Source organism: Microtus ochrogaster, unplaced genomic scaffold (genome assembly GCF_000317375.1).
Source record: "Microtus ochrogaster isolate Prairie Vole_2 unplaced genomic scaffold, MicOch1.0 UNK1, whole genome shotgun sequence".
NCBI lineage: Eukaryota > Metazoa > Chordata > Mammalia > Rodentia > Cricetidae > Microtus > Microtus ochrogaster.
This window is the reverse complement of record NW_004949099.1, coordinates 28569155-28582169: the sequence shown is the minus strand read 5'-3', so window position 1 is coordinate 28582169 and position 13015 is coordinate 28569155. Positions and strand designations below refer to the sequence as shown.

Sequence of the window (13015 nt, the reverse complement as noted above, 5' to 3'; positions counted from 1 at the left end):
GAGCCTAGCCTGTTTGGATGCTCACCTTCCTAGACCTGGATGGAGGGGGGAGGACCTTGGACTGCCCACAGGGCAGGGAACCCTGACTGCTCTTCGGACACACCAAGAAATTCTCTGTGGATATGACCGTTCCAGAGTTTTTATAGATACGGAATCACTCAACGCCTTTTAAAATACAAATGTATATGTAGCACAGTTCCAGATGAGAGCCCAAAAATCAGTCTCTGTCTTGTTCACTAACTGAAGAACTTAAAAAAAAAATCCCTTTTTTTAAAGGCAAAGCAAACTGTCAAACTAAAATTAACGAAGGGCCTCGCCCTCTGAGGCCTGAGAACTGCAGACAAGAGAACTGAAAGCCTGGGAGCCCACTCTCTTTCCCTGTGCTTAAGTGATTTGTCACAGCTGACCTTCAGCAAAAGGTTAAACAATTCAAGATGGGGGACGGCACACACACAGCACTGCCAGCTTATCAGGTCACCCCCGGAAGACAAAGCTTTCTTAGAGTTGCACACCCCCCCCACCCCCCCCACCCCCGATACAAAGGATCTTGGACAAATTAAACATAAAGCCCTTTGTGTCTGAAGACTTTAAAGGACACAATTACTCCTGGCAACGCCACTCTACTCCTGAGAGAACATTGAGCACCAAAGACACTCCACTGGGAGCTTGTCTTCTTGGCAGAACTGGCCTTTGGGTTAAGAAAAGCCCATACTTGAACTTCTGACAATGAAACAGGATTGTCTTATCCTGCCAAGACAGGGTAGGATAGTTCTAAGAAAGTTCCTTGCCTTTAATAATGGTATGTCAGTTATGTTAGGCCTTAGCCAAAGTTGGTTGACTCAACATTGCAAACGAGACTTTGGATGATTGCCCAGGTAGTCAGTTGTCTCTGTCAATTGTTGCACATTTTGGATATATCTCGTTTGTTAAGTAATATTTATTCCCTTCTCAGATCTTTGACGGAGTTGAGATTATATAATTGTAGTTACTCTCTACATTATTTAGACTCCTTGAGATAGAATGTTTAGCAAAACTTTTGTTCTCAATATTGTTTGTTATATTTATTATTTGTTATTATTGTATATAGTTGCATTTGGTTTAGTTCTGTCTTATTTAGACAAAAGGGGGAGATGTAGGGATAAGTCCCGCCCCTTAGGGGGCATGTTCGCCTCGGGCTAATGTTTACCTATAAATCTGGCGAGCATGCTCCCAACCATCGCTTCTGCTTTCCTGGTCTCCTTTCCTGGTCTCCGCGGGAACGGTGGTTCTGTAAGTCTATTTCCCCTTTAAAGCTGTATATATTTTTACAATCTATCTGCATTCATTTATGCCGTTACACTTGTACAGCCTGGCTAAGAACATTTTGCAAAAAGGGAAAGCAAGGCAGTTAGCCACTGACTCTAGGAAGCTGCTTCAAAGTTTAATAAAAGCTGATGTTATTTTCTCATTAAGTCAAAACTGTTAGTTGGGATCCTTGGTATAAAAAATGAACTAATGCTTAATTAATAAGAATTCTTAGTATATAAAGGTACTCATGATCAACGAACAAACCTTTAGCACCAATTAAATCCATCCTACCAAGGAATTCATAATTAGATAAATGATTGACATCCAAGCTGCACCTGGTAACCTGACATCCTCTCTCCCACCCCGTCCCCCTCCCATAACTCACTGGGAAATGTGCCCCTCATAGGTAATAGCCCTTGGGCTGCCTGAGGAAGAAACCCTGCCAGCCTCTCCTGTGCCTGGCAAGGAATGACACAGAGGACATTTGAAGAAGCAAGGCTGTTAAAAAATAACTAAATTGGTACCTTTCTCCCAATGTATACAATTAAATCTATATGAAAACATTTGATGTAGGTAAGTTTTCTATCTATCTGTTGTTTCATTGGTTAATTAATAAAGAAAACTGCTTAGCCTGATAGGTCAGAACATAGGTAGGCGGGGAAGACAGAACAGAATGCTGGGAGGAAGAAGGCAATGAGAGAGCCGCCATGAAGTCACTAGAGTCAGACATGCTGAATCTTTCCCGGTAAGCCACGGCTTTGCGGTTCTACACAGATTATTAGATATGGGTTAAAGCAAGGTGTGAGACTTAGCCAATAAGAGGCTAGAACTAATGGGCCAGGCAGTGTTTAAATGAATACAGTTTGTGCGTTGTTATTTTGGGTGTAAAGCTAGCTGTGGGGGAGCCGGGAGGATGAAAAGCAGGCCTGCTTGCCTCATCACTACAAACATTTTCTTACTATATTCAACTTTACTAAGTAAATAAGGATATCAAATATGTGGAAGGAGATTGATGACCCGGGTTGAAGAGGTGGTGGCAAAGCAACACACTACACACTTAATATGCCTAGAGGCACAGGCACAGCCAGAAAGAACAAATATCAGAGTGGCTGGCCACTGAGGGTCACTGAGGGTCACTGTTCACACTAGGGCACAGGAATCTAATCTGGAATGTAGAGGGAGTCTATGGAACAGTCATGTGACAGAACACAGCAGCATTTTACAGGTGCCGTCCTCTGCTATGGGGTTGTATGCAAACATACGGGGAGAGCAGCTCTTGGGCTCCTAACTAGTCGGCAGGCCGCCCTTAACATTATATAAATTAAGTCTTGCATACAGAAAAGCTTTCTTTTCTCTTGATAAACGATTGTGTGTGTGCTGAAGCCAGGTGGTATGGCTGCCCCCATCCAGAAGCCCCTTCTGTGCAGTGTCTATTACTGAGACTTCAGATCTGAAGTGTCTTCAGAAGCAAGCAAAAGCTTGGTCCCGGGGCTGTAGTGCTGAAAGCCAGACAGGCATTTAGGATGTGGGGCGGAGTCTGGGGAGGGGAGATTAATAGGATGGAATTAACCCACTGAGGGCATGCCTTTAAAGGGGACACTGGTTCTCTCTTTGCTTCCCAGGGACAATGAAGTGAACAGCTCCTGCTTCATGCTCTCACCATGATAGTCTCTGTGATCATAGGACCAATCACAGAGAAGCCAAGACACCAAAGAACAAAACCTCTAAAACTACAAGCCACCTTCTTATAAGTTATCTCAAGAACTTTGTCGTAGAGATAGAAGGTGGAGTTTCATGATGGGCCTTGAAAGAAAGCTGGGTGCTTGTTTTGTTTTTCATTTGCTTGTGTTGAGACTTACTGTTGCTATGTAGCTGACCTGAAATTCACAATGTACACTGGACTGGCCTTAAACTTGCCAGTAACCCTGTTTCTGCCTCATGACTGCTGGGGTGAGAGGTGTGTCACCACAGCTGGCTGTAGGATCCTATTTCACACAGACACGATCGGGCAACAGCAGAGCCTCCATTTCCAGAGTCTGCTCTATTCTGTGCTGAATGACAGAAGTTGGGTCACTATGTCTGAGAAATTCTGCAATGGCTGTAGGGTGATCAAGAGGCACAGGTCAGTTCTGCACTGTTCACAGGTGCTGGCATGACCTCCACTATTCAGCAAGCTTCCTGTTAATGGTCCTAGCACACACTCCTGGGGAACAGCTCTCAGAGAGCAGAGCCTCCAGTTGGTCCACGCGGCTGAGTCAGGGCTGTGTAGTCTCCATCTATTTACTTACCGCGAAGGTCAAGAGCAAAAACTTGTTGAGGAGCAAGGGGTTTTCCAGAGCAGCGCCCGACTTTATGGCTTCCCAGATCTGCCAGAAGAACCAAAGGTGTTAGGTCGGACGGGCTGCTGGTTTCTCTGTCCAACCACCGCTCTCCTTCCCTTCTAGCCTGCGCTGCTCTCAGACACTGAAGTGGCTCATCACACCTCTCTGCCTACTTCACACTGCCTCTCCAGCAGCCGTGCTCCATCATTATCAGTGGGCGAGAGTACCTGGCACCCTCCCTCAGGGGCACTCGGCACCGAGGAGGTAAGTAGACACTCACACCTTTGAGATACCCATCAGCAGGGATTCGCTACTGTGCCTGGCATGTCATGGCTGCAGAGATAAAAAGCACATGTCCAGCTCCATGCAGGACTTCTGTCACAGAAGCAAGACACCTGACCTGTCAAGAAGTGGAAACTGGGGGGAGGAGAGGCTCTGAAATGAGTGATCTGAACTAAACTACACAGTGTGGCTTTGCTTGCTTTTTTCCTTTCTTTCTTCCTTTCTTTTTTTTTTTTTTTTTTTTTTTTTTGTCTGGGCTGGAATTCTCTAAATAGAATAGGCTGGTCTCAAACTCAATAGATCCCCTGCATGTGCCTTCTGAGTGCTGGGACTTTCTCGGGGCTCTATTTGGAGTTTTGAGAGATGAGAAAAGGAGCGTGGCCTCCACGTCTGAACACTAGGCTAGTGCTGTGTCTGTGGACAGAAGCCAGGTTGTCACCAGCTGGTCCCGAGATGCTCACAGCTCAGTTGCTAACCCAAACTGCTACAAAAGCCACAGCAAATGCTGGCAAATGCACGTGTGAGAGGAAAGCAAACAGACATCACCACCCTGAAGGTGCTGGACCATGGAAGAGTGGACCCCACTTTCTGATGAGTTGGCTGGGGTGGGGTAGGGACCACAAGAGAAATCTGAGCCTGGTCAAGGTTGGAATTTTTCCCTTCAGGGAGTAAGGCCTGATGCAATCCTCTAGAGCTGCATCCACTTCGAGGGAGGTGACCACTGGGACCCACATAGTTTCTCGTTTCTCTGCCATATTGTTGTGGTTATTGCTAGTGTGGCTCTTGCAGAAGGTCCTTTATTAAACTGACTTGTAGAATCCACACGATGGACAGTGACCACAGCAGAGTAGTTAGCTCTCTTGTGTACGGGGAGGGGATCTTCTGGTTACCCCGAGATACTCGGCTGTAAAGAATCCCGGTGCGGTGCTGCAGGGAGCTAGATGTACCCTCCTCACTGCTCAGTACCTCCCAACCATCCTCTCCGGCTTCTCCTGCTTCTTCCCTCCCCAGCCTTACCCTCTGTTCTATAGTCTCCTTGTGTTGAATATGTTCACTTCTACACGTGAGTGGGACTCTGCTTGTCGTTCTGTGCCCAACTCATTTTACTTCCTCTAAGGCCTTCCTGTCTACTCATGTCGTCACAGATGGCAGGATTTTATTCTTCTTCGTGGGTAAGGTCCCTGTGCGTATGTACCATATTCCCACATGAGCTCGCCTGCTCAGGGCACCCTGGCTACTGTGGACAAGCTGCAGATGTGCCTTCAGTGCTTAGATCTCACTTCCGCTAGATAAGACACACCCAGTGGTGGCACTCTGGGTCACCAGCTAGCAGCTGTACTGATTATATTCTCCGAAGGCAAATAAGATGCCATTTGTTTTCTAAGACTAGTGGTGTGAAGACCCCGCAAATAAATGAGACAAGAAGACGGGCAAAAACCAACCCCCTCCACCCCATTCTTTCATTTTCCTCCACCTCAGAAGTGACGAGGCAAAGTAAAGATATACGGGTAGAGACAGCACGGCCCAGAGAGAGGCAACAGCACAGAGCAGGTGACAAGCCAGCCCATCCACTTGGTACCACTGAGGCAGAGGACACAGGGGCAAGACTGACAGGGCAGAAACAGCAGAGATCTCAGCGGGCTCACAGGTCACCTGCATTGACCAGAGTTTGCCCTGGTAACACTGGAGGCCTGTAATTGCCATTGTGGTTCAGACAGCCAAGCCTCCTGAGGGACAAAGCACAGAGCCCCAGGTCCATTTGGTCACAGCAGCGTAATTCTCAGGGGCCACACTGTTCCAAATGTTTCCTGGACTCCAGCAGCCAAGCTCATTTCCTACCTTAGCCCTGCATGAACCCCAGCCCCACCTCAGAGCCTGGCTGTCTCCCCCGAACATCTCCACAGGAAAGAGTTGACCGTATTCCCTCTGGGAAAAAGCTCTCAAACTCACCAGCCCCTCTATGTATCTCTTACAGACTATTTCTGTGATAAACCCGTGTGCCTGAGTAGACGCAGTTCACTTGCCTCAACCCCAGGAATAAAATGGAGTCATTGCAGCTGCGCAGCTAACCTCATTTGCCGACTGTTCCAGAAGGAGTTTCTTGTCTGCAGTCTTAAAAGCCTCGAGAGTGTTGGTGTTGTACAGGGTCCCCATGGCAGGGCAGCAGCGGGCAGGCGTGGGGGCACTCCTGGATGTGAAACAGACAGTTACCCAGCACAACTGGGAGCCCGAACCAAGTGTGAGGTGACAAGTAGCCCCAACAGCTCTGACTGGGAAAGCAGACCAACATTTCACTGGTCCTAGCTCAAGTATAAAAAGAAACCAGGTGCTGTCTGGGGCCCTCTGTACCCCCTGGCCCTCAGCTGTCAGCCTCCTATTCTTCCCAAAGAAAGTTCATCTTTGTTCTTTCCCATAATCAAAGTGAGGAGGAACTGGCTGAATCAGGAACTGTCAAGTTCTAATTCTAACTAGCAGCTCTCCCCTCTTAGACCCTAGGAAACGGCTACTGTGATGGCTAGTTCATGCCAACATGAAACACGCTATCAGCCAGAAAATGTAAGCTCGCTTGAAGAATGCCTCCATCAGATTGGCCTGGAGTCAATGCTGTATTTTCTCTTTGTTGATGTGGAAGGGCTCACACCACTGGGGGCGGTGCCACCCTTGGGAAGGAGATCCAAGAAACCAGACTGAGCAAGCCGTGGAGAGCAAGACGGTAAACAGCATTCCTCCGTGGCTTCTGCTTCTGTTACTGTCTCCAGGTTCCTGCCCTGACTTCCCTGCATGACAGACTATAACTGTAAGCAGAAATAAACCCTTTCTTCCCCATATTGTCTCTGGCCATGCTGTTTATCACAGTAATAAAAAGCAAATGTGGACACCTGGGGTCACAATCACAGAGCAGAGTCAGCAGTTCCCACTAGCGGACTCAGGGTTCACCCCACCCACCCAGGGCTGACTCCAGCCCACACGTGCCAGGCAGCAACTCCCACCAGCTGGCAGCCCATACTGCACAGCTCTGAACACAGTTGCTACGTCATCTGGGCCAGGGATAACTTGCAGGATAGCCAGACTACTGTCAATCTCAGGCACCAGCCACATGATTCACACCCACTACACTTCCCCAAAGGCTCCACAGGAATTGAAGAGATAAAATTGGAGAAAGATGAACTAATTCTAAATGCAGGCTTGGGCAGGGACACATCTGCTGTCTCTGAAGTGATCAGCCTGTATTTTGTATAGCACTGATGTCGAAAGAAAATAACCTTGGTTCTGGAGAGACAGCTCAATGGTTAAGAACACTGGCTGCTCCTGCAGAGGACCCAGATTCAGTTCCCAGAACCCTCATGATGGCTCATAACCATCTGTAACTCCAATTGGAGGGGTAATGCGCCCTCTTCTGACCTCTGTGGGCACCAAGCACACACATGGTATACATACATACATTCATTTAGGCGAAACACTCACCTATGGGGCTAGAGGGCTCAGCAGTTAAGAGCACTGACTGCTCTTCCAGAGGGCCCAGGTTCAATTTCCAGCACCCACATGGCAGCTAACTCCAAGACCTGCCACCCTCACACAGACAGACATACATACAGGCAAAACAAAACAAAAACCAACCAAACAAACAAACAAAAAACAACAATGCACATAAAAAGACCACTCACTCACATAAAATGAATATTTAAATTAAACATGAGAAAATATTTCTGTCACTAATGGCTTAATGCCATTGTCAGGTGGGACTTACACAGAGAAGGTTCTGGTAGTCATCACCCTGAGGACACAGCATCTTTTGATATCTTTCCATGTGTGGTGTACAAAGAAGCTGCAGGGAGCCTGATGAAGGAGATGTCAGTCTAGGGCAGGTGAGGCGGGGCACATGGGTAACAATGGCTCTGCTAAATGCCACCAGTAAGGCTTAAATGCCAAGGCCTGGTGAGGGTGTGGGGGAGATCTTTCAGTGTCCAGAGCCCTCCCTGGAGAGCCACGAGCCATCACATCCCAAGCTGTCTATCATCACAGTCCTCCACTAACAGAACGTTCCTCATCTAGGCGGTGTGCAGGCATGAAAGGTCTTGAGGAGAGAGAAATCATGCAGGGGAAATCTGGGCCTGGAGAGGAGAGGAGCCAGAGCCTCTGCTCGGCAGCCTCCCACGTCAGACGAGAACCGCCAGATGAAATCAATGCTGTGGCAGAGAGAAGGAGGCTGGGCCAAGTACAGCGTAAGAAGGGACTCTGTCTAACATGTCCCAGTAACTCCCGGTGTGTGCAAACGATCATAGAGCCCTGCTGTGAGGGACAGAAGCTACTTCCGAGAGCACAGACACTGCTGGGATGGCTCCTAGCAACACCAGACACAGTTAAGCTACTGAGCACATCACATCTGACGAGGCTCCCACCAAGAATTACTAGGATTTAATTTGTCTGGATGAGTTAGTGATAGGCAGTTATGATAGGGAAAAAAAGAAAAAGGCTGTGAAGGGCAGGGCTGGAGAGATGACTCAGCAGTTAAGAGCACCTGCTGCTCTTGCAAAGGACCCAGTTTTGAGTCCCAGCACCCACACAGTGGCTCACAAGCACCTGTCACTCCACTGCCAGGGGATATGACGCCCTCTTCTGGCTTCCCTGCATATTGCATGCATGTGGTAACACACAAGCAGACAAAATAATACGTATTTTTAAAAAGAAGAAGAAGAAGAAGAAGGCTCCAAAGGGAGAAAAAAAATTGACATTGCTCTGTATCTACACTATGCTTTTAAAATCTGATGAGAGATTTTAAAATCTTTTGAGAGATTTAATAAAAATAGAGGGGCCAGTGAGATTACTCAGAGGATGATGGCACTTGCTGCCAGTGCTAACCACCAACATTCAATCACTGGGGCTAACATGGCGCAGGCAGAGAGAACAGTCTCCTGTAAGCTGTCCTCTGACCTCTACACAGGTGCTATGATAAACACACACCCACGTGCATGCACACACACTCACGATAATAAACAAAACTCAATTTGTAAACATTTCTAAAGGGCTAGAAAGATGGTTCAGCAGTTAGAGAGCACTGGCTGCTCTTGTAGAGGACCAGGTTTGATTCCCAGCATCCACACAGTGGCTCACACCCATCTGTAACTCCAGTTCCAGGGGACCCAAGACTCTCTTTTGGCTCTCGTGGGCATTACACAATATGGTGCATAGACATACATACAGGCAAACACTCACAGATAAAAAAAATAAAAGAAATAAATCTTTAAAACCAAGTTACTAATAAAGAATCACAAAATATTCTAAAATGGTAATCTGGAGGGCCGTTATCCAAATTCCAATCAATCTAGATGGTACGAGGTACAGGAAAGGCTCTGAAAGGGACTCATTTTTTCCCTAATAAATGAATGTAGTAGACAGTCTCAGTAGGAGGCACTGACTCTGCACCAGGAGCTTCCTTGCCTGCTCAAGGGAACACTTACTCCTTGCCCAAAGCAGGCAGGGATTTGGACTCTGCACAAATCAATACTCACATGTCAAAAGCACTGAACTCCAACGTCAAGCGGGTAGGCAGGCCAGCAGAGTCACCTGTGTGAAGCATTGTCATATCTCAGTGACAAGCCAGAGTGTATACCCATGTGAGAACATCTATGGTCAGTCATGTCCTACTGTTAGAGAATTGAGCCCAAGGTGCCCATCTGAGTCTGCTGACCCATGGCATGCAGATAACACATGCACAGATAACAGCGGGTCTTGAGAGAGATGGACAGGGAGGGACTTGTCACCGATAATAGAAAGTATACCCTGTGAATCTCCAACACACCCTGGGAGCTAGCTGGGCAGTGTTAGCTATAGCAACTTGAATTCCACCACTCTTTTTTCCCCAGAGTGAAAAGAAAATTTTTAAAAGTGACTTGGGCAAACGTCAAGAAAGACAAAAGAAGAAACTGTGGATATAAAAGACAAGCATATTTCTTGTCTGGGTTCCATCCTCAGCACTCTAAAGGTAATAACAACAAGTAAGGGTGCCACTGCCGCAGAGGACAGCCAAGAACACAGAGATGAGAGGTGAGGCAGGTGGGGACCGCCTACCATTGTAGTAATAGCCCTTGATGTCCTTGGGAGTCTCGTCCAGGCGGTACTCATTCAACTTCTTCTGGGTCAGTTCGTGCCAGAAGCCAACATCCAGGGCACTATTAAAGGGGGCGAACTGCAGCTTGGACAGTCCAGGGTCCCCCATTGTCACTGCTCTTATCGGTCTACCAAAACAAAAACAACAAAAAATAGAGCTTAAGTCAAGCAAACCTATTAGGATTGGAAAAATGGCTAAGTGGCTATGAGCACTTGTTTCTCTTGCAGAGAATCCAGGTTTAGTTCCCAGAACCCACACAATGCCTTACACCTACCTGGAGCTCCAGTATCAGGAGATTCAACGCTCTCTTCTCCTTTGGCTTCTGCATGAAAGCAGTGCACACAAATTCGCTCAGACTCAGCACATACACATAAATATAATAAATGTACAAATAAATCTTTTCTTTAAACAACTAGCCAGCCGGGCAGTGGTGGCACACGCCTTTAATCCCAGCACTTGCGAGGCAGAGGTAGGCAGATCTCTGTGAGTTCGAGGCCAGCCTGGTCTACGAGAGCTAGTTCCAGGACAGGCTCCAAAGCCACAAAGAAACACTGTCTCGAAAAACCAAAAAAATAAAAATAAAAATAAAAATAAAACCCAACAACTAGCCAGTGGCAGTTCCAGTGTATAGGCTCCCGAAGACACTGCTCTTAGAGTCTGCAGTCACACTCTACCCAGAAGTAACATTCAGTCACAGACCTCTGGAGTTGTTCCGTCCTGACAACGGGCTCAGCACCTTTTATTTTTACTTATTATTATCATCACCATTATTATTTTTTTTAAGACAGGGTCTCTCTACATAGCCCTGGCTATCTTGGAACTCTCTCTGCACTCTTTAAAGAGCAGCTCCCTGGCCCTCTCCCAGGTGCCCACTGGGACAGACCACTCTGTCATTGTGAGACTGACACCACAGATCCCTTAAAGGGGACTCACGCATAACTTAAACCTTAGTGACTGGCTTACTTAAGACACAACTTTGAAAACTTCCTGGAGATTTGTCAAATTCAGTTTCTTCACAGGAGCAATTTGTAGAAGCAGCCTTTCTGGTATCAACTCCTTTTATCTTGTGCTAGTGATAAAGTGGGCACGCAGGCTCCCTCCCACTTGAAGCAAGCACTGGAGCCCTGAACTGCACCCTCAGCTCCACCCTTGGCACCCTGCTCAGTCAGCTGGGGACTGACTCCTTGGATACTGGCACAATTTATAAGTCCAACATCCGATCAGAATGTGCCAATCTGAGTCAGGCATGGCAGCACATTCTGTCACCCCAACACCAGGAGGATCAAGAGTTCAAGATCATATTTGGCTACCTTGTAAATTCAAGACCAATCTGGACTACATAAGTCCCTGTCAGAAGGAAGGGAGGGAAGAATAAGAAAAACATAATGAAGGGGCAAGGAGGGAGGGACAGAGGAGGAAGGCCATCTAGAAGGTCAAGTTGGAATTCTGCCTGTTTGAGATCAGTGCTGAACACTTCAGCTGTGTTCACTTCCTATAAGCTTTAATTCCTTTATGATCTCATGTTATAGCTCTTTTTTCCCTCCCCGTAGGGTCCATACTGGGTTGGAGACTGTTGCATCTCTTAACTACATGGAAATTGTGCATTCTGCATCATAATTTGTATTTTAATGCTTTCATCTCCCCGCTCGATTCATCAAGTGTCTGGGGCCCGACCAGCAGCCCTGCATAGGCACCAGGACTGTGAAGCACCCACGTGCATACCTGTGAGCTTTGTATGTACACCAGGCCTGTGAACCACTCGTCTAGACTATGCATGTGTTCTGTACCTATGAACCATCCATGTGCACCTGAAAGTCACTTTCAGGTGCTCACATTTGGGGAAACATAGCATGGCAGGAAAGCACTGCAGACGTGGGATTTTCCAGAGGCCTGTGTGCACAGCTTCTGTTTACCAGCACACATTTAAAATCCTTATGCTGTCTGCACCAAAGGAAAAATTAAAGTCAGCTTAGCAACAGTCTTGCTTGCCAAAGAGCTGTTTCTGCCTGTGCCTGGCTGTGTTTCTATCTAAAGAAGGACTCGGGTTCAGAGTCGCCTACCTTCACTTCCTAGATGTTGGGCCACCCACATGGGCTGACTTATCCAACAAGGGTCTGGATCGTTTGGTTATCTCCAGCTTACTGTCCACAATTGGCAGTACATTGTCACGATTTTTCCTAGATTCTGCCCAAAGCACACTTGTTTCCTGGTATTTGCTCTTAGCTATACAGACATGCATTCATATTGTTTTTTATACCCCAGAACTGACAATTCCACTTTTAGACAGCCTCTGCATTTTCTAGAAAGAGAAAGGAATGCTATGCATTTCTACAAATTAATCTTAATTTATAGGAGCTATTCTATTCTACAAGCTAGAAAATTAATTTTATGACAAGACCGAAATCTAAAATATTTTATTTAAAATGTTATGAATTAACTTTTTTTAAAAGGCTGATTTTCTTTTTTTGAGACCTCATCTCACCATGTATCCTCGGCTCGTCTAGAACTCACTGTGTAGAGCAGGATGATGTCAAACTCTTAGAGATCCACCTGTCTCTGCCTCCCAAGTGCTGGGATTTAAGGTTTATGCTACCACACCCTGTTGAGGTTGATTGTTTTATATGAATATTTAAACAAGAACCACCCCCATGTGAAATGCTTGTAATCCCAGCACTAGGGATGCTGAGGTGGGAGCACAGGGAGTTCCAGGATGCTGGAGAATCCCTGAGACCACACCCCTTTAGAGAAGCTACTGGTGACTGGTGGCTGCTGAGAAAGGAAGAGTCACTCTCCTTCTGGGATATGGCCGTGGCCACACCCCATGGGCACATGTGCAGCACTGATTGGAATCAGGTAGTTACTAATTATGAGAAATAAAATGAGGACATGGAGCCAGATGGGGCTCTAGGGGAAGCCAAGAGGGAAATGATGGGGGCTTTAAGGAAAGCCAGAGGGAGGTGATGGGGCTCTAGGGGAAGCCAGAGGGAGGTGATGGGGCTCTAGGGGAAGCCAGAGG

General features: G+C 47.0%; 1 protein-coding gene across 5 annotated transcripts in view; it reads right to left on the bottom strand.

Annotated features, from left to right (window-relative positions):
* Atg7 (autophagy related 7) overlaps window positions 1-13015 on the bottom strand; it is a 219590-nt gene that overhangs the window by 179919 nt on the left and 26656 nt on the right. For 4 of the 5 annotated variants that reach the window (XM_013353046.2, XM_026788324.1, XM_005365030.3 and 1 more), the window contains exons 2-5: window positions 9960-10126; window positions 9401-9455; window positions 5961-6078; window positions 3576-3653 (exon numbers count right to left, since the gene is read on the bottom strand). In XM_013353046.2, the coding sequence (XP_013208500.1) occupies window positions 3576-3653; window positions 5961-6078; window positions 9401-9455; window positions 9960-10107 (399 nt within the window). In that variant the 5' untranslated portion in view covers window positions 10108-10126. Of the gene's footprint in view, window positions 1-3575; window positions 3654-5960; window positions 6079-9400; window positions 9456-9959; window positions 10127-10273; window positions 10341-13015 lie in introns of those variants that run through there. The other variant, XM_026788323.1, reaches the window with a different exon arrangement.